Below are 18,450 nucleotides of genomic sequence, written 5' to 3' on the forward strand. Positions count from 1 at the left end.
CGTGAAAGCAGTCTCGTCTAAAGCGGGAACATTGACTTTAAATTTGATTCACGCTGTAAAGCTGAATTTCTGTGATGTGGATTGAAAAGAGCACTCTGTCCCTTATATCTAATGTACACATCCACTACACTGATACTGTGTTGTAGCTTTGAAAGAAAAGACCAAACATCAATGGATTATCCTGAGGATTTAAGTTTAATTATGACACCACATCAAAATAAAAATTATTTCCAACAGTTCTGGAACTTTATTCCATCCATATACATGCATAGCAACAACGTTTTTTTTAAGAAACTTTTTTTCTCCCATAATTAGGACAATGGAATGATTATTTTACATCAGTATCCCCCGTCAACCAACTTCGCAACCCAGCTTGTCCATCATCAACAGCAATAAATGTAATTCTTGTACAATTTTTTTCCCCCTCAAATATATGCAGTCCCCCTCATAATACTGCTTTCAGTAATGTTCCCTCATTTACAAAGTATTGCATCGACAGCAAATTCTAGAAAGGGAGACCAAAGTGTAGTTCAGCAAACAGAAATATGAGTACTGTACAAGAATGTTGCCAACCTCCTGAAAACATCCACGTCCGAGTTGAAGAAAAGAGACAGGGACACAGCCACATACGTACGCTAAGCCAAGTGTATGCCAAAACAGAAGATGCAGCTGGGTTGTACCTGGCTATCCCACCAAAGGGTTAAGGCCAAGAATCCGAGTCATGAATAGCAAAGCTGCAAATGACATTTAGGCATATACAAAAACTGTTACAGCAAATAAGAATAGACAAGTGCTTCAGTAGCTATTTTGTGTCTAAAATGCATCTCATTTGTATTCTATCGTTTCATTGAGCCTACATTACAGTGTAAACAATATGTGTGCTACACAAGAATGACTATACAATAACATTACAAACAACTCTGATATAAATTTCATTTGAATTTTAAATTAAGATCACTACTATTAATACTGATTGTAAAATAAATAAATGTGAAAGTGGCACCAATATTACTCTGGATTCATTTTTTTTTTTTTCTTTTTTAACCAATGATTTGCAATGAAGTGTTAAAATGATGAAAGAAGAAGCCTCTCTTGATTGTCCACAAGCAGTGTTTAGAACTGCGTGAGTGATGCATTATTCCAGACACGACAGTGTACCCAAACAGAAAAAAAGGAGAGTGGGAAGGGACAGGAAACTAAACAGGAACTAGTTCATTTCACATGCTCCGCAGCATGTGACGAACAGTAAAACTTCTTATGGGTAATAAAGTTTGATAGGTTGTTGAATTGGATGTCACAGAGGCGGCAGTACTTCCCGCTGCCCGGAGCCTGGGACGACCCATTCACACCCTTTGTCACCGTGGGCACCGTCTCCTCGGTAGGAGACTTGGACGCGGGCGACACATTCTCGTTGGAGTCGGACGGGTTCTCCGCGCCCCACGTGGGTGAGGGGTGGCCGTCTTGCTGCTGGGGATTGTGGGATTGGTTATCCTGGTTGGGTGGGACGGGCCCCGATCCCGAGCGCTCCTCTGGCTTGTGACCGCCGTTGACTATCACCATGCCCCTGTTTTTGGGCAGCAGGGGCAGTGGCTCTTTGCTGGGGAGCGGGCAGCCGTTGGCAGCAGGCTGCTCTCTCCCCGTCTCTGGTCCCCCTCCATTAGTGCTCTGCTCCTGCTCGCTGCTCACCTCTCTCTCGCCCTGCATGACCAGCCCGCCGGCCACGTAATCGGTCGGCTTTATCCCGAAGTAGGGCGATATTTGCTCGGCACCTTTCATCTTCTTTATTGCACCGGGATAAAGGCAGTGGGGCAGAAACATGTTCTCGTCTTTAGTCGGGATGAGCTGAGCCTCGCTGAAGGGCTTGAGACCCGGCACTGGGCCCATGTGAGGGGGGAACATTCCACCCCCATTCTGCACAATCATTTTATCGTTGCCGTTCTTCTCACATGGGCTCTTATCGTAGGCGTCATCAGGATTACTGCCTTCACTCTTCACCACGTCTGGGAACATGGTCTCACCACCGTGCTGCTGGGAGGCTGTGGCTGTTGTCACAGGGCAAAAGTTCTGTTTATGCGCAAGGTAGTTCTCCACTTTGTTAAAACTGATCTTGCACACTGTACATTCGTGATAGTCTAACAGTCTTTTGGGGGAGTTGGACGATGTCTTGTCATTGGGGATCGGCGAGCACTTTTTGCTGAGATCGATGGGTGCGTCCAGCTCCTGCTGGTCCATAGTGGCATTACTGTTGGGGGCCATGATAGACTTGGTGACGGTGAGGGAAGCCTCCAGGTGTTTGGGGACCATCCCTGGGAAGACGTCACAGCGAGGGTGAAAGCGGTCAGCCAGGCTCTCCACCGCCTCCTGGGAGGTACAGGGGTTCGCCATAGGAGGGACCCCCAGGAACCCTGGCTGCCCAATGGAGGGTCCTCTCGGGTCCTGGTCTGGGAGACACATCTCGTACATCTTCCTACGCTTGCGGGTCCTCATGGTCCTCTGCATGGAGGGAACCTTGTTGGCGGACATGCGTTTCATGGGGGGGTCGTGACGCGTAGCACAATAGTACTGCTTGTGGACCATGTAGGTCTCGTGGCGGCTAAAGGTGATATTGCAGGCCGCACAGGAAGTCTGGTTGGGGTCGTTGACGTCAGTCTCCACCAGAGGCGTGTTGGTAGGGCTCTTCCCCTCCACCGCCTGCTGCTTCCCGTTCGGCCTCTCCTCTACGCCGGTCGGGGTGGTGGAGACCTTCTTCACCTGCCCCGGGAGCTCCTTCTCTGGGCCTGGGCCTTTCACTGCCCCGCCTGCATTGATCATGTCCAGAACACTCTGAGAGTTGACTGACAAACAGGCCGACTGCATCAGGTGGCTGTCGGTGACCTCAGACGGGTGGCATCCGGCGAGCATACTGACTGAGCTGTGGCCGCTGTTGGGGCTCACGGCCTTGTCTGAGATGCTGGAGAAGTCAGGCGACTTGGTCATGTGCTGCCAACGACTGTTACAGTAGTGCTTTTTGTGGACCAGGTAGTTTTCCAGGTTGTTGAAGGTGATATTGCATTCGAAACACGTGGCCCCTTTGGGGATGAGGGGGCTGTAGATCACCGGAGGGTAGACCGTGTTCCCTCCATGGCGTAGCCTCCGGTGCACCAGCTCTGACATTTTAGCCAGAATCTCAGAAGCCTGCGGGACGACAGAAATGTCCTGGGAGAAAGCGAACTGGGACAGGAAGGGCCCCATGGGGTAGGTGGGGCCCATGTTATGCTGAACAGGAGAGGAGGCCAAGCGGGGGCTGGAGGGCTCAGACTTGATCCGGGTGTAGGAGAAGCTGGCCTTACTGCCCGGATGGCCACCGTCCCCCTTCAACCCTGACAGCATGGGCTTTTTCTCAGCCTTCTCCAGCTCACTGTCGATGGTGGCGTCCTTGCTGAGGGATCCTTTGGGACTCTGGAGGGCTTCCTTCCGGTTGGCCAGCTCGACGCGGGCCGCCGCCTGCTGCAGGGCTTCCTCCGCCCCCCTGGGGGAGTGCTCGCTGTCGCTCTCCCTGTGAAGTTTGCTACCAACACCGTGGCCATGGTGGCTGTGTAAGTCCTGATGCTGCAAGAGTTCCCTGTGGTTCTGAAAGCTGATATGGCAGTGATTGCATCTGAAGGCGGCCTGTGACAGGTGAGAGAGGATGTGATGTTGGAACGTAATAAGAGAATCCGCTGTGTAGTTACAGATTGTGCATTTCAAGCTGGTGCCAGGGGGGAGCGTCTCTTCCATTTTGACACCTGTTAGGGAGATAAAAGGACACTGTTGAGATTCTTCGTCGCCTTCCCACTCTGCCTTAACGTTAACTACGGCTACGATCAAAACCTGATGCATTATGCCAAGCTTACTCCCAACCCTCCTGATTTTTGGTTGGGCTGAAAGCTGAACTGTCAACTGCTTAAGCTGACAGGGGGATGTGTATATTTATGTTGCTAAGAGCAGTAGTTCACTTTTCCAATTATTTTACCTGACTAATGTGAAACTGACAGTGTCTTGATGTCAAGCAATACTTTTCGTTACAAAACCGAATACTAAAATGACTGACAAATATTAAAGGTATACTGTTCTGTACTACGCAACGTAATTAAATAATACATTGGATTACCTTTAATGATAAGCACATATCATGTCAACATCACTCAATGGTGAGATACTTACAACTAAATGAAAGCTGAAATAAATCTACATTTCATCTACTTTACAGTACTGTACAAGTATTACTACAGTAGAAGCTGAAATACTATACTAATAGTACTAGCAGGACATCTCTACTCACCGCTGTGCGTGCTCAGGTGCATTTCCAGGGCCCTGGCGCTGGTGAAGCTCTTGTTGCACTGTGGGAAGGGGCAGATGCTGGGTGTCTGGTGGGGTCCGTTGTCGTTCTCCTCCCCTTGGCTCTCTGGCTCCCTCTGCCTGCCACTGCAGTAGTACATCAGGTGGGCCTGCAGGTTCCTCTCGCTGCGGTACCAGATCCCACACGCCTTACATGGGAAGATGTCCTCTGGAGAGAGAGGGTAAAACACAGGGTACAACGTCAGGGTAGAACGTCAGTGTACGATTCGTGCGCACACAACAACATGCACACGTATGCACGTACAACACACACACACATTTCTTTCTCTTTATAGCTCTGATTTGAAAGCCAGGAGAAAACCCTGTAATACCCAAGCCTGTGATAGGACTGTGTCGATACCACTAGGTTGATGCCCTTTCTCAAGGGCAACTGAAACACTGGACCATCTGCCTGCAGCAGAGCAGCCTCCCTGTCGAGCTGAACCCAGATAGCCCTTATTAAGTAAACAAATGCACTATTTGCATGAAGCTTGTATTTTGCAATTAACAGGTTAGTGGGAGGCTCGCCTGTGTTTATGTGAACCCAAACAGAAGGTCGACAGCTCCTATCTCAACCGCTCTTAACACAGACTCATCTGGGTTAATCTACAGCCCATAGACGGATGGACAGACAGACATTTAGGGCTATGTCCAAAACGGCACCCTATTCCCTATATAGTGCAATACCTTTGTCCAGAGTCTGCACCCTCTTTCCTATAGTGCACTACATAAAGTTTTGGCCTAAAGTAGTGGACTACATAGGGAATAGAGTCCATTTCAAACACAGCCCTAGGTGAGACTACAGTACAGACTAGCCATGGAGTGTATTGTAACTCACTGTTGACGATGGCGGTGGGCAGAATGGAGGCCATGGCGGCCTGCTGAGGCAGGAGCTGGATAGTGTCCAGCAGTCTAGCCGGGTACATCCCCTCGCTCAGAGACATGTGGTTGATGGCCTGTAGACGGGAGTCAAAGTCCACGGCGAACGCCACTAGCTCCTCGCCCCCCATGATGTTCTTAGTGGTGGTACACCACAGCTGGCCACCTGGAACAGACAGAAGAGGAAGATGCTGAAGAATGTTGTTTTTATCCTGTGTGACTCTGTTGGTAGAGCATGGTAGTGTTAGCCTGTGTAGCTTAGTTGATGGGTTCAATTCCCACTGGGGACAGTATTATATTATTATTATTGATGTTTCACCCTATAGGTGACTCCAAACTCTGGAGTTCAGAGGGTATGGAATTCCATCCAGAGGGACATGTTATAAGGACTTAATAATAATGACTATATAATGACTAAAGTGTGAAATCACAATGTCATACTTTGGTTAAAGTATCAGTAAGAAATGTCATACTCAGTGGGGTAAATTATAGTAGGTCTTTGCATTGGAGCTATACTGTATACTTCAGTAATATAGCATAACCTCAAACAGATCCTCTACACAAGATCAGATGTTTGTGTTTAGGGATTAAACATTCCAGTGAAATCTTCTGAACATATTCATTAAGTTAGGATGAGAGAGCGGAAGGGGAGGAAGGGGTAGAGGAAGGTTTTTAACTTAGATAATATTTATCTCCTGCACATGACAGGCTTTTCAGCTGCACTTCATTTTCCTTTGAAGAGATTAAAGTTTTAATATGACTATTTACAAAAATCTGTCTGGGGCGATAACAACAAACGATGATACGCTCACGCTAAATGGCAGAATTAGGACATTGTTTCAGAGAAAAGCTGGACAATTAATTAGGGCACTCTGTTAGCTTTCAAAGATGTGCAAACACTCCGACAGAGCAGCGTCAGGATGAGAGAGGACCTGTGATTTGAGTCCAGCTGTTGTGGAAATAAGGGGCGTTGCAGAAGAGAGGTATGAAGGGTAGAACAGAAGACTAACTGCACCCCACTCATAGTTCCATCCTCCACACTTTGGAGAGACACTGATTACAAATGTTTACATAAAACGTAGAAATCACTCGTTTTAAAGGTCAGTGTAGACAGGGTTGAGGTTTTCAAGTGAGGCTCCCCCAACCCAGGGAGGAAAACTGAAGAGTAACTGCTGTAGTTACTATGAAATGACATGATGGAATGATTGTTATGAAGCCTAACTTCCACACCAATCTGAGGATGTATCACTCCTCTCAGGTACACCTTCCACGGCATTCCACCTCCCACCTGACGCTGGTCATAACCTCGCTACTCTCATGAACACATTTCCCAACCTTTTCATTACATTTATGTCAAACAGCACTGAAATTAAACACTATTATAGAAATGAGGAGGAGTGGGAGCAAGACGTAGTAAAATATGCCATATTTTAAAGTCCCATTTCTGTGTGCAAGGAAACCTCTGTGTGTGTGTGTGTGTGTGTGTGTGTGTGTGTGTGTGTGTGTGTGTGTGTGTGTGTGTGTGTGTGTGTGTGTGTGTGTGTGTGTGTGTGTGTGTGTGTGTGTGTGTGTGTGTGTGTGTGTGTGTGTGTGTGTGTGTGTGTGTGTGTATCCGTGTGAGTGGCAGGCAGCAGGCAGCACTGGCTCCTTTAAAGAACAGTGCCTATCTGCTGGCCAATCTCCCGTGATGAGAGACACACTTCAGGTCCCTCCACTTGAGCGCTGGTTTTGATTCTCTCTCACCACACACAGCCTGGAGAGGCCCTTTGAATTTTTATCTCCTAATTAAAGTAACAAAACTCCACTACCGTCAGACAGAGTTACCATCAAGGTAGATACTAACTGCTAGCGAGCAGCCACAATGGGGGCAGGTGGGGGGCAGATCGTCACTACTCACCATCAAAAGTTTAAATTGGTAGAGATTCCACTTCTCAGGTTCTCGGTTAACAAAGAGAAGGGAGAAAAACACCCTGATACTGAACTCACGACTGACATTTTCTACATTTTCACTGTCTTTGAAAACAATTTCAGTTAAAGATGCTCTGAATTACTGCAAGCCTTCCACTGCTAATTGCTAATGACTGTTAGTACTAACCTACAATGCAATTCACCTATGAAATATGCACAGCAATGTGACTCCTTCAGCCAGCCACACCACAGACACCCATCTGTCATCTGTGAGAATGCTGGGGTGGTGTTCTAAAACACAGAATAGTGACTCAGACAGAATCATTCCTGCCTCAGAGGAGACTTCAACCACCAAACTCAGGTGGAGGCTTAGTCCCAAATGTCACCCTATTCCCAAATTAGCACACTATTTTGACCAGAGCTATGGGCCGTGGACGCAAGTTGTGCTCTAAATGGGAAATAGGGTGGCATTTGGGAAATACACATAGATGGAAGCCCAGGAGATCCACTGGAGATCCATTGAGGTGTTGCTGGAGATGGAGAACCAAATGATTTGTTCTCGGCCAGCACTGTCACACACAAATGTGCATCCCTTTGGGTTCATATGACAAGGATTGGGAAACACCTCTTACTGTACAGAGAGAGGGGCAGCAAAGGCAAATCATTTTGTGAATAGTTCATGAAAGTTTATCTGTATCATACTGGCCACTTTTGCCAATTTTGAAAGTGCACAGCCCACAAGTAAAACTGGGGAAAAGGCTAAAAAGTAGCAGCTTGTGTGATTTGCACTGTTTTGCCTGTTAGCGAGCTATAGCTCTCTGCAATGAGCTGCCTGCCTGGCTTTGTGCAGCGGCCAATGCAGTTGGAATGAACGCTATTGTGCTGAATCCTCCTGCAGAGCACCTGATAAAAGAATAAAGAACTATGACATATTCTAAAAACAATAGAGGAATTAAGGAGACACAATAGGCCAGCTGCTTCATTAAAACAATCAAAAAACCGCATCCTGTACCTAGTCCAGATAATTAAAAACACTGCTTTGCTTTCTCCATTCCCCCTCCCTCTCTCTCCCTCCCCCCCCCTCTCTCTCTCTCTCTCTCCCTCTCCCCCCCCTCTCTCTCTCTCTCTCTCTGCCCCCCTCTCTCTCTCTCTCTCTCCCTCTCTCTCTCTGCCCCTCTCTCTCTCTCTCTCCCCTCTCTCTCTGCCCCTCTCTCTCTCTCCCTCTCTCTCTCTGCCTTTCTCTCTCTCTTTCTCTCTCTCTCTCTCTCTCTCTCTCTCTCTCTCTCTCTCTCTCTCTCTCTCTCTCTCTCTCTCTCTCTCTCTCTCTCTCCTCCCTCTCAATATAATATTCACCAGCTCTACATTGGGCCGGTGACTGAGGCTCAGCTGGCCTAATGCCCATTCCTTCTCTTCCCCTTTGATGAATGCCGTATTTGAACATGTAGTTGAAGATGAACATATGACAGAATTCAAGAAACAAAATGATGAGAGGGAGGGGGTGCATCGTGTGTAAGTACTTTCACGAATCAAACGTCAAAGGATGAATCGTATGGGGAAATAAGGCACATGCATTGTACGTCCCTCCTCCCCAACTACAAACTCCAGAGATTTCAAAGTCACACATCAGAGGTCATTTTACATTTCTTCAGCTTTAAATGACAATGGATGTACAGTAAAGTAGCCTATACAGCAGAAGTGTTCCTATTTTACCCTATGAGGTCCAGAGCCTGCTGGTTTTCTGTTCTACCTGATATCCCAGATCTAAATCAGTCCCTGATTGGAGATGAATTATGACATTGAGGGCTATACATTTACATTCAGCAGACACTCTTATCCAGAGCAATTAGAATTAAGTGCCTTGCTCAAGGGAACATCGGCATATTTTTCAACTAGTTGGCTTGGGGATTCAAACCAGCAACCTTTTGATTATTGGCCCAACGCGCTAACCACTAGGCTACCTGCCACGCTAGTGTAAAAGTGAACATGGGCCACCGTGGTGGGGAGGAACAGACAGTATTAGATACTCGAGGTTATGAGGAATGGAATACATTTGCTCCTGCCTGTGCCACACCACTGTCCGTATCTTAATGAAACACAAACACATCTCTCCAGCCTTGTTGCAGTGAGAGAGCTGGGAGGAGACGACAAAGCAACACACATAACAGAAGGGTTTGCATAATTAAACTGGCCTGCAGACAGGTATTCAAATGTTTGTGTGTAAACAGCACGACTCTGTAATAGTTTGCTGTAAAATGCATAGTAACGCACATCAGCTCTCCCATCTGTCTTCAACACAGGCCAGGCCCACTGCACATTAAGGGGCTGAGGGTGGCTTTCAGCAAACATACAGTAACCACATTGTATGCTATGGATTTGCAGCACACTTTTGAGACAGGACACTGTAACCATGTGGTCTCTCTCCTTGAGGAGCTGTTTCCAGGAGCTTGATGGTGATTTGCAAACAGCCTGATTATTTCAGGCCCCTTATCCTCTCTCTCTCTCTCTCTCTCTCTCTCTCTCTCTCTCTCTCTCTCTCTCTCTCTCTCTCTCTCTCTCTCTCTCTCTCTCTCTCTCTCTCTCTCTCTCTCTCTCTCTCTCTCTCTCTCTCTCTCTCTCTCTCTCTCTCTCTCTCTCTCGTGAAGTGATGGTGGTAATGCCGGAGGGCTCAGTGCTTTTTGTAATTAAAGACCTCTGGTCTTGTCTCCAAATCAGCCCAGACTGTTGTTGAACGGACGGCTAACCAGGGAAAGCCTCCTGGCACCTACAAATATCAAGTAGCTGCCTGCCTGCCATGTTTGTTAACTTGTTTGTGGTTTAAATGTTCTATTAACCTAGACTGTGTTAGCCCGTTGAGCTAAAGACTAGAAATTATCTCAGGAAGCTAATGCAACTCTTCAGGTTTCCGTCACAAGGCTACTAATCACACAAGTATGGTTCACTAAACCATAGACATAAATCATATTCAGTGCAATGTCTACATTATTAATATATGGAACTAACAGAAGACAATTTTCATACTAACAACAGCCTATACCTACAGAAAAACTAAACAAACTCCTCTTCTCATGAATAACAGCAAATATTGAGAGTGTTTCTGAACAGACAGGATGGTGATATGGCAGCAGACTGTCAAACCATCAGGTTAAGACAACAGCCAGACAGCAGCACAGACAGGCTGAGAGAAAGCTGAGTGAGACTTCCCATGGCAGAGTGAATATGAAAAGTCACTAATGGGTCAAACAATCCTATTGTTACAGGGTGTGGTGTGGAATAAACTGCAGTTAGCGGACTATAACATTATAACATAGATTTGAATCCTCTTATTCTCTGCTCACTCCGCCTCCCATTCTGATGATGTTATTCTGGCCACCACTAGAAGGCGCTCTTCTCATGCTAAAATGCAACTCCGTACCCACCACAGTACGTATGATATCGTGTTGATGCATAGACACTAAACACGGCAGCATGTCAGACTGACAGACTCCGTCCATACGTTCAAGAAGGTATAGAATGGGAAGCACTCTTATGACCTTCATTTACTCTGTTTCTACAGTGAAAACAAGTTGTTCTGAGACAATGTATATGATGAGGATATTCATCATATCTAAGGTATTATGACGGTTATCGATCTGTTGTACCAGTCATCACGTTTGTGAAAATACTAATAGCCTAGGAGTCAATTTTGTGCAGCAAATACACATTTTTTGAGGCATAAAATAATGTATTCTATTGACAATACCACTCGTTTAAATGAGCATGGTTGAATAAATAATACATATATAAATATATAACACTACAGTGTACAGACTCATTTTAACATCAAGTGTTTTGCAGATGACAGCCAACACTGAAAGCTCATGCATGGCCTTGAGCAAATGGCACAGGGGTCAGAGTCCACAAATTAAACCTGGGTTCCCAGGAGAGTGTCATACAGAATCCCACTGGTACACATTCATACCAGCTACAAAGACACTAAACTACAACACATCTCAGAAGAATCATATTATTTCAGTTAACATATATTCAATATTGTCATTCTGAGTTCTGGAACAAAGAAAATCTGTTTCAAAATTCCTAGTTTCCAGCAATGATCTGATTGAGTGGATGATTTTGCACTGTGTAGAAATGAGATGCTTCCTTTTATAATTAAATGATATTTCTTTAGCAAATCTCTGGAGACGCATGAATCTGTTTCATTGCACAGTGAAAATGATATTGGCAAGTGCCTGTTTGTCTGGTAATATCACTGAGAGAGAGAGAAAGAGAGAGGGAGAGAGAGAGAGAGAGAGAGAGAGAGAGAGAGAGAGGGGGGGGGGCAGAGAGAGAGAGATAAATAAAGGGACAGAGAGAGAGAGAGAAGAGAGAGAGAGAGAGAGAGAGAGAGAGAGAGAGAGAGAGAGGGAGATCTAAATGTGAATGAATATGCCAAGTTTTTATAGGTCTATTAGAACTGAGAAATTATGAGGGAATTGAAAAGATGTTAAATGCTACATTTCTTTGATTACAGTTTATATAAAAAATATAAAAATGATTTGGTGCAGTGAGATATAAACAATATAAAGTAAATTGTTATATATATCAAAATTATAAATGACAAATATGTGAGCCAAATATGATAAGAGACTGCTGTGAAATGTATTTAAGAAATGTAGTGAATATAACAATCTCAAAATGACACAAACACTTTCTATAATTCTGATAATACATGATCAGAAATGTATAGTTTAATAGTTTTTCTGAACATTACACTACGAACACTAACACATTTCAAAAGGACTTTTAGATTCTCATGGGTGTCACTTTTATATTTGATTTCTAGGTAATAACATTACAATTCCATGAAACAATGCTAAAACCCTTTTGGACTTAGGCTAAATGTTCTAACCAACACATTTAAAGTGTGGTGCACAACGAGGACCACTTTTGGAAAGGGTTTTAATTAAAACCTTTAAGGGGTATCCTCTGGGTTCGCATTGTACATTTTGTTTTAATGCCATTTACCAAAAAAATTCAAAAAAACCCCCACCCCTGTCCTCTAGGTTTCCCAGCTCTAACTGTGCTGTGTTCTCTCCGCTGGGTCCTGGTTGTGGCCAGGCGACATGTGTTTACTGGGGCCCTGCTGGGGGCCTGGGTCTGGCTCTCTGTCCTGACCAGGCTATGTGTTAATGGGACGTGGAGGTCCCTGTGACAGGCCGCTGCTATGTTGAGCACCACCACCAACACCACCACCACCCGGGGCAGAGCCAACTAAGCAAAGCTGTCCCAGAACCCCAGCTGTGGCCCGGTGGCCCACGTCCCCCTTTCCGATCATGCTACTCGGGAAGGGAGCAGGGGAGCAGGTGAACGGCGGAGCTCCAAAGGGAGGGCCAGGGACTGGGAGAGAGACACAAGGACGCAGCGCCTCAGTAGCTCCTCCAACATGGCTCTGTCCCCGCGCCACCACGCACCACATGGCCTGCCTGGTATATGGACGCCAGCCCTAATGCAAATGCCCTAACGCCGTTTAAAATGGGCCACTCTCCTTTTTGGAAAGGTCTATTTGGGCCTTCTGGCGATGAGAGGGGGAGATGAGAGATGCACCTGCCTAGGCTATCAACCATTTTGGAATGTTGGGACATATTTTATCTGATCTGGGTGAGAATGGAACCGGAATTTCCAAAGTTGTGGTCTACATGAACTTGATGAGCAAACTAACATATACTGTGTGCTGCATAGGTTTCTGTGCAACCTCCTCTGAAAGAAAAACAGAGTGGGATTGTGCCTGCTGTTGTTCACAGAGCCCAGCGACAGACAGAAAGACAGAGTGGGATTGTGCCTGCTGTTGTTCACAGAGCCCAGCGACAGACAGAAAGACAGAGTGGGATTGTGACTGCTGTTGTTCACAGAGCCCAGCGACAGACAGAAAGACAGAGTGGGATTGTGCCTGCTGTTGTTCACAGAGCCCAGCGACAGACAGAAAGACAGAGTGGGATTGTGCCTGCTGTTGTTCACAGAGCCCAGCGACAGACAGAAAGACAGAGTGGGATTGTGACTGCTGTTGTTCACAGAGCCCAGCAACAGACAGAAAGACAGACAGTGAACGCAGACAGAGTGAGAACAGCAACACGGCAGCAAAGCCTCCCGAGTCCAGGCGCCCACCACCACAACAGCCACATTAGCTCCCTCCATCCCACCCTAACATGCCCTCTGCCTCTGCACCCCTGTAATTCTACATATTGCTTAAACTAAGCGCTAATTACATTTTCTGTCAGTTTGCAGGAGAAATAAATAATCTGTAGCTAAAAGGCCTAATTGCGTTTGTCACATTGTGGTCTCGGTGGCTGGTGCGATGGGAGCAGCAGCCGCTGGCCCTTCCTCGTTGCCATTCTGTCGTCCTGGCAAGGCCCCTCACTGCCCCAGGTATCGCCACGCAGCCATCTGGAGACGACATCTGTCCCTCTATTGATCACAAGGGTTTAGCACTTGATCAAACAGACTGCGACAGGATATTGCTCTTTTCCCCACAGAAAAGGCCAATCGCTTGCGTGAGGGTAATAGAGTGGAACTGAGATACGCCACCAGCACGGCGGGCAGGCAGGCGGGCAGGCGGGCAGGCAGCAGAGGTAGTGGCAGGGATGGCAGGAGTGAGGTGGCCGAGCCACTACTGTCCAATGCCAGTTTGAGCCAATAGACCAGCCACACTCTCTCTCTTACTCTCTGCTGCTGCTGCTGCTGTTTCAACAAAACACTCAATTTTAAAGAGTGAGAATAACTCAAGCTCTGAAGCTAAATTAAAACTATATTAGCCACAATTTTCCACTTCAATATTTTCCACTTCTTTCCTTTCCTCTCTGAAAAGTGTGAGATGTTATGAATCGCTTTAGTTTTCAAGTGTTTGTTGAAAAGGCTAAAATGAAAAGCGACTGGCTCTGATGATAACAACCGGGTCTTTGAACCTGATGAGAATCAGTACATCACGTTCACGCTGCATACAGGTTCTCTATCTGGGAGACAACACCTTTTTGAAACTTTGAGGGAAGAAGGATGCAAGAACAATATGCTCCTACTGTACATGAAAACACACCAGACGCTGTGTGATTACTTTCGTTTTGTGTAGAAAAGAAAAAGTTCACCTGCAGAACTATATGAAATAATAAAGCATTGAAATTACCAGTATTTAAATACATTATCTACATATGACAGGAATAAAAATGAATCCTTGCAAATATGGTTTGAAAAAATACACTGAATTTGGAACACATTACATAAAATCATTTTTCCATATTAGATTCCAACCTAGAAAATACCAGTTCACAATTATAAAAACAGAGGACAACAACTGTAACACTTCAAAACAATAATATAGAAGCTCATGTTAAGATGTGATGTTTTATGCTATTTTGTTTAATGGTATGTAATTGGACAAAGGATACTATAGTTCCTTAGGAATAATGCTTTTTAACTTGTTAACCTTTATTAATTCCTTATAATGTGTATAATATGATATTATAATATAATATTTATAATATGATATGTCTCTCTACATTTTCAACGGACTCTTCTCCAGCTCTCCTATATCCCACTGCAGTTAAAACAAACACACTTGAGCCTGAGGTGACCATGCAGTGTGAAGCCTAGTCGTCAGTAGAGGCTGTGGATGGAACCTAAAATAGCTCTTACGGATCAGGCATGCTTGCAAAGCACTACTTTCTCGCTAGCTAACATCATGTTTAGCAAGTATGGACAATTTGATAGGATGTGAAGGTGACATTTATTTCAATATTGTGGCAATATTGTGATTGTTCCTTCCTGTGAAGAGAGATATGATTCCCCTTGCCTATACAGTGCTGAGATTGTCCGTTGGAAAAAAATGATGCAAATTTGGGGATGAGGCAACTAATTCCTTCCCTCCACCTCTGTCTCTCCTCCTCCCTCCCCCTTACCCCCCAATCCTCCCCCGACATGAGATTTCTGATTAATCGTGTGACCGCCCCTTCGTTTTGCATTTTACACAATCTCACAGCGCCACAGCGAGATGTGTGAGGTGTTTCGCCACTTTTGGCACGCTGAAAAGCTGTAGCCCAAGGAAGAACAAGTCAGTGGAAAGTACGAGGGGGGATATGACCAGGGGACGCGATAAAAAATGATCAGCGAGTGTGTTTTCCTGTTTGGTTTTAATCTACATTTAATTAAATTCTTATCTGCTGTGTGCTTATGGCTGCATTTGAATGGCGAGACTGCATTCATTATGAATGGTAAAATTGAACTCAGTACATTGTGTGTGGCCCAATAAAGGAACAAGACCCTTATTGCACTCTGTGCATGCACAGCACAAGCTCCGACAGACATGCGGAAAAAATAAGTCAATTAAGATGGGTCTTTAAATTACTGCTGTATCAAAACAAGGGGAGGGAGCAGGCTCTATAATAGAATCCTGACAGGGGTGAGCACAGCCGACTGTTGTTAATATACAGCCCATTTGATAGAGCCAATTATATTAGCCCGTTTATTATGGAGTACACCGTCCACGTCCAGATTCACTGGGTTGGTCATGATAGTCCTGAATCAGTTCTGACGGGAAAGTTGACTTGTGACAATAGAAAGACATTCGGTTTATATGGCTGTATAACAATGTGAATTCAATGAGAAGATTCGATGGTGTTTATCTAGGTTAAGTGGGGGAGAAAACAAAGGCCGGCAACAACAAAAGAAATGTCAATAAAAACATAAACAATTCACACACACACACACACACACACACACACACACACACACACACACACACACACACACACACACACACACACACACACACACACACACACACACACACACACACACACACACACACACACACACACACACACACACACACACACACACACACACAGGACCTCCATGGGTTAAACCCAAGGCAGCCCATCTCTCTTGAAAATGCACGAGACCATTGTATAAAAAAAATATAGAGAAAAAAATCAGAAGCTCCATAGTGTAATACTATTGACAAAAGCACACAGCTTATAACAATACGCAGCACTTCATAAGCTAAGAACAATATCCCATAGGCAGGCAGCAGCGCCGTGGAAACCGCTGGAAATAAAAGAACCCTGAGCCTATACTACAAAGTTGGGCCTGACAAAATCCTTAAATCTTTCCATGTTTGCTTATTCAGAACGTAGTGGGGGAGACGGAAGCTCCCTGCTGCCTGGCCATGTTTACAGAGCTGTTCCCATCTTTAGGCCTTGCTCATCCACAGATCCTGACACACGACGGAGACCTGATTAGGGCCCTGCCTATGCATAGGGGGAGGTGGGAGGGTGGGGGAGGGGGTGAGGAGGGCGGAGGGATCGGCAGATGAATGACTTTGGTTGCGTCGGAGAGGGATCACAGAAGATAATCGCACCCGACTGCCGCGGTGGAGCTCTCAGATCTGGTCTTTAAAATAATGTTGGGAGTCAAGTCTCTCCAAAGCCGGCACAGGTTATCTTCTGTATTTTATGTTTGCTGTTTAAATCTTAACGGGACACAGCCAGCAAGGGAGAGCAAATATGTCTGGAGTTGGAGGAAGCGGAATGGAAACGCTATAGCGGAGGGTAAAGATTAGCAGTCGTTCGTTCGCGGGGCCTAAGGAGATGAAACTCCCTCTGTTGGAATGGCTTTTTATTCCCGGGGGAAAAAGTTGGAATGTTGGAACGTTTAACCTTGTGAGGCTCCGAGACTCCATAGAGAACAATGGGATAACCATCCAGATCGTTCCTCTATTCAACAACTAAATCATTCATAGACATTTATACATAACATTACAAAGAAGCACAGGAGGCCTAAATACTGAAAATGAGGACAAAAATATATAAGTCATTTGGGTCGTTTTTTGGGCCCTTGTTCACCACTTTTCACTAACATTTTAAAGGATACATATATATGGCATTTATGGATGTTTTATGATGTTCTCCAGACCCTTTTAATAATTTTAAACCATCATTGGCCTTTATGTACCAATTATTTATGTAGATATGGCCATGTGACACCTGTCTAATAGGGCCCTTGGGAGCTGATTGGCTGCAATATTAAAAATGGCCGCCAGGGGGTAATATAACAAATCTGCAACGACACTATAGCTTCTACGGACTTGTCCAAGTTGTGTGTGAAATGTGGTGCCTCTTTCACAAAAGCCACAAGTACCTCAAATGTAACCCTAGCCGCTGAACTAATAATAAGGTTACTAAGGCAATAGAAGTCCACTTCCAGTACCATCCACACAAATAGTACTGATACTAATGGAACATTAATGACAACTGCAGCAGCAGATCATAAATAGGCCTGGTGATGTCCCAGACACTGTAGCCATCAAAGACAGGTGCCTGTGCCAGTGAGTCTCAGACTAGAAACCCTCTGTATCATTCGGATAGAGAGGAATAAACATTCATGCACAATTTACTGTCCCCAGATTTCTCCTCCGTCTATCTTTGAAAGAAGCACAGTTTATTACCACTGCATGAGTGAATAGCACTGGTGTGCTAGAGTTAACATTTGATATGCTGTCCAGATGATTCATTCCTTATCCTTTCACTATTTAAATTGTCTTTGTAATAATTCCCGCCTATCCATGGTCATAGGCAGCCATCATCAGGCCACATCACCTGTTCGTTATCGTCCTGCCGTCCTGTTTGGGAGCTCTTGAAACGATGCCATAGCGGTGACTCCTATTTAACAGCGGGTCTGTGAACTTCTCACGGCTGATGGCGGAGGCTGGAAATTACGCTAACAAGTCATTAACATCATAAAGAGCCTTTCAATAGAGGGACGACACCAGCCACCTTCATTTGCACATGCTAAAACAAAACATTACCTGTGTTTTTTAATTTGTGGATAGTATGCGTTTTGTAGACCCTTTAAAATATACATTTTATTCTAAATGAAGGAAGACCTTTAAGCTTGGCAACTGTATGTCAGTCTCCTTTAATGTGTACTGTATATGTACTGGAAACAAACAAACAATACATGTACCGAAATGGAATACTGGCAAAATCCTAAACCTATTTTGGAGAATTACCGACAGGGCTGCATGTCATGTTGGGTACCTTTGAAAATTGATGTGGCTACAGTAGCAGCCAAATCATGTGCTTGAAATAACACATTACATTTTTCTAATTTTCTATTTGAATATAGAATATTTTCTAGACAGTTACTGGTCCGAGTAACAAAGTTGTGCCTGCCTACCCATCACTCTGTGACACTTTACTGGCTGGCTGAGCTAAGCTGGTTTAGACTGACAGTCTCCAACCAGAGAGCCTCTCCTCTCCTCTCCTCTCCCTCTCCTCTCCTCTC

General features: G+C 45.2%; 1 protein-coding gene across 2 annotated transcripts in view; it reads right to left on the reverse strand.

Moving 5' to 3' along the window:
* Window positions 1-176: 176 nt before the first annotated feature.
* The window catches only part of zfpm2a (zinc finger protein, FOG family member 2a), a 153,480-nt gene continuing 135,206 nt past the window's right edge, over window positions 177-18,450 (reverse strand). For both annotated transcript variants that reach the window (XM_064948072.1, XM_064948070.1), the window contains 3 exons: window positions 5,195-5,401; window positions 4,301-4,525; window positions 177-3,764 (listed from right to left, as the gene is read on the reverse strand). In XM_064948072.1, coding sequence (XP_064804144.1) covers window positions 1,213-3,764; window positions 4,301-4,525; window positions 5,195-5,401 — 2,984 coding nt within the window. In that variant the 3' untranslated portion in view covers window positions 177-1,212. The remainder of the gene's footprint in view (window positions 3,765-4,300; window positions 4,526-5,194; window positions 5,402-18,450) is intronic.

The sequence above is a fragment of the Oncorhynchus masou genome, chromosome 30 (genome assembly GCF_036934945.1).
Source record: "Oncorhynchus masou masou isolate Uvic2021 chromosome 30, UVic_Omas_1.1, whole genome shotgun sequence".
Classification (NCBI taxonomy): Eukaryota; Metazoa; Chordata; class Actinopteri; order Salmoniformes; family Salmonidae; genus Oncorhynchus; species Oncorhynchus masou.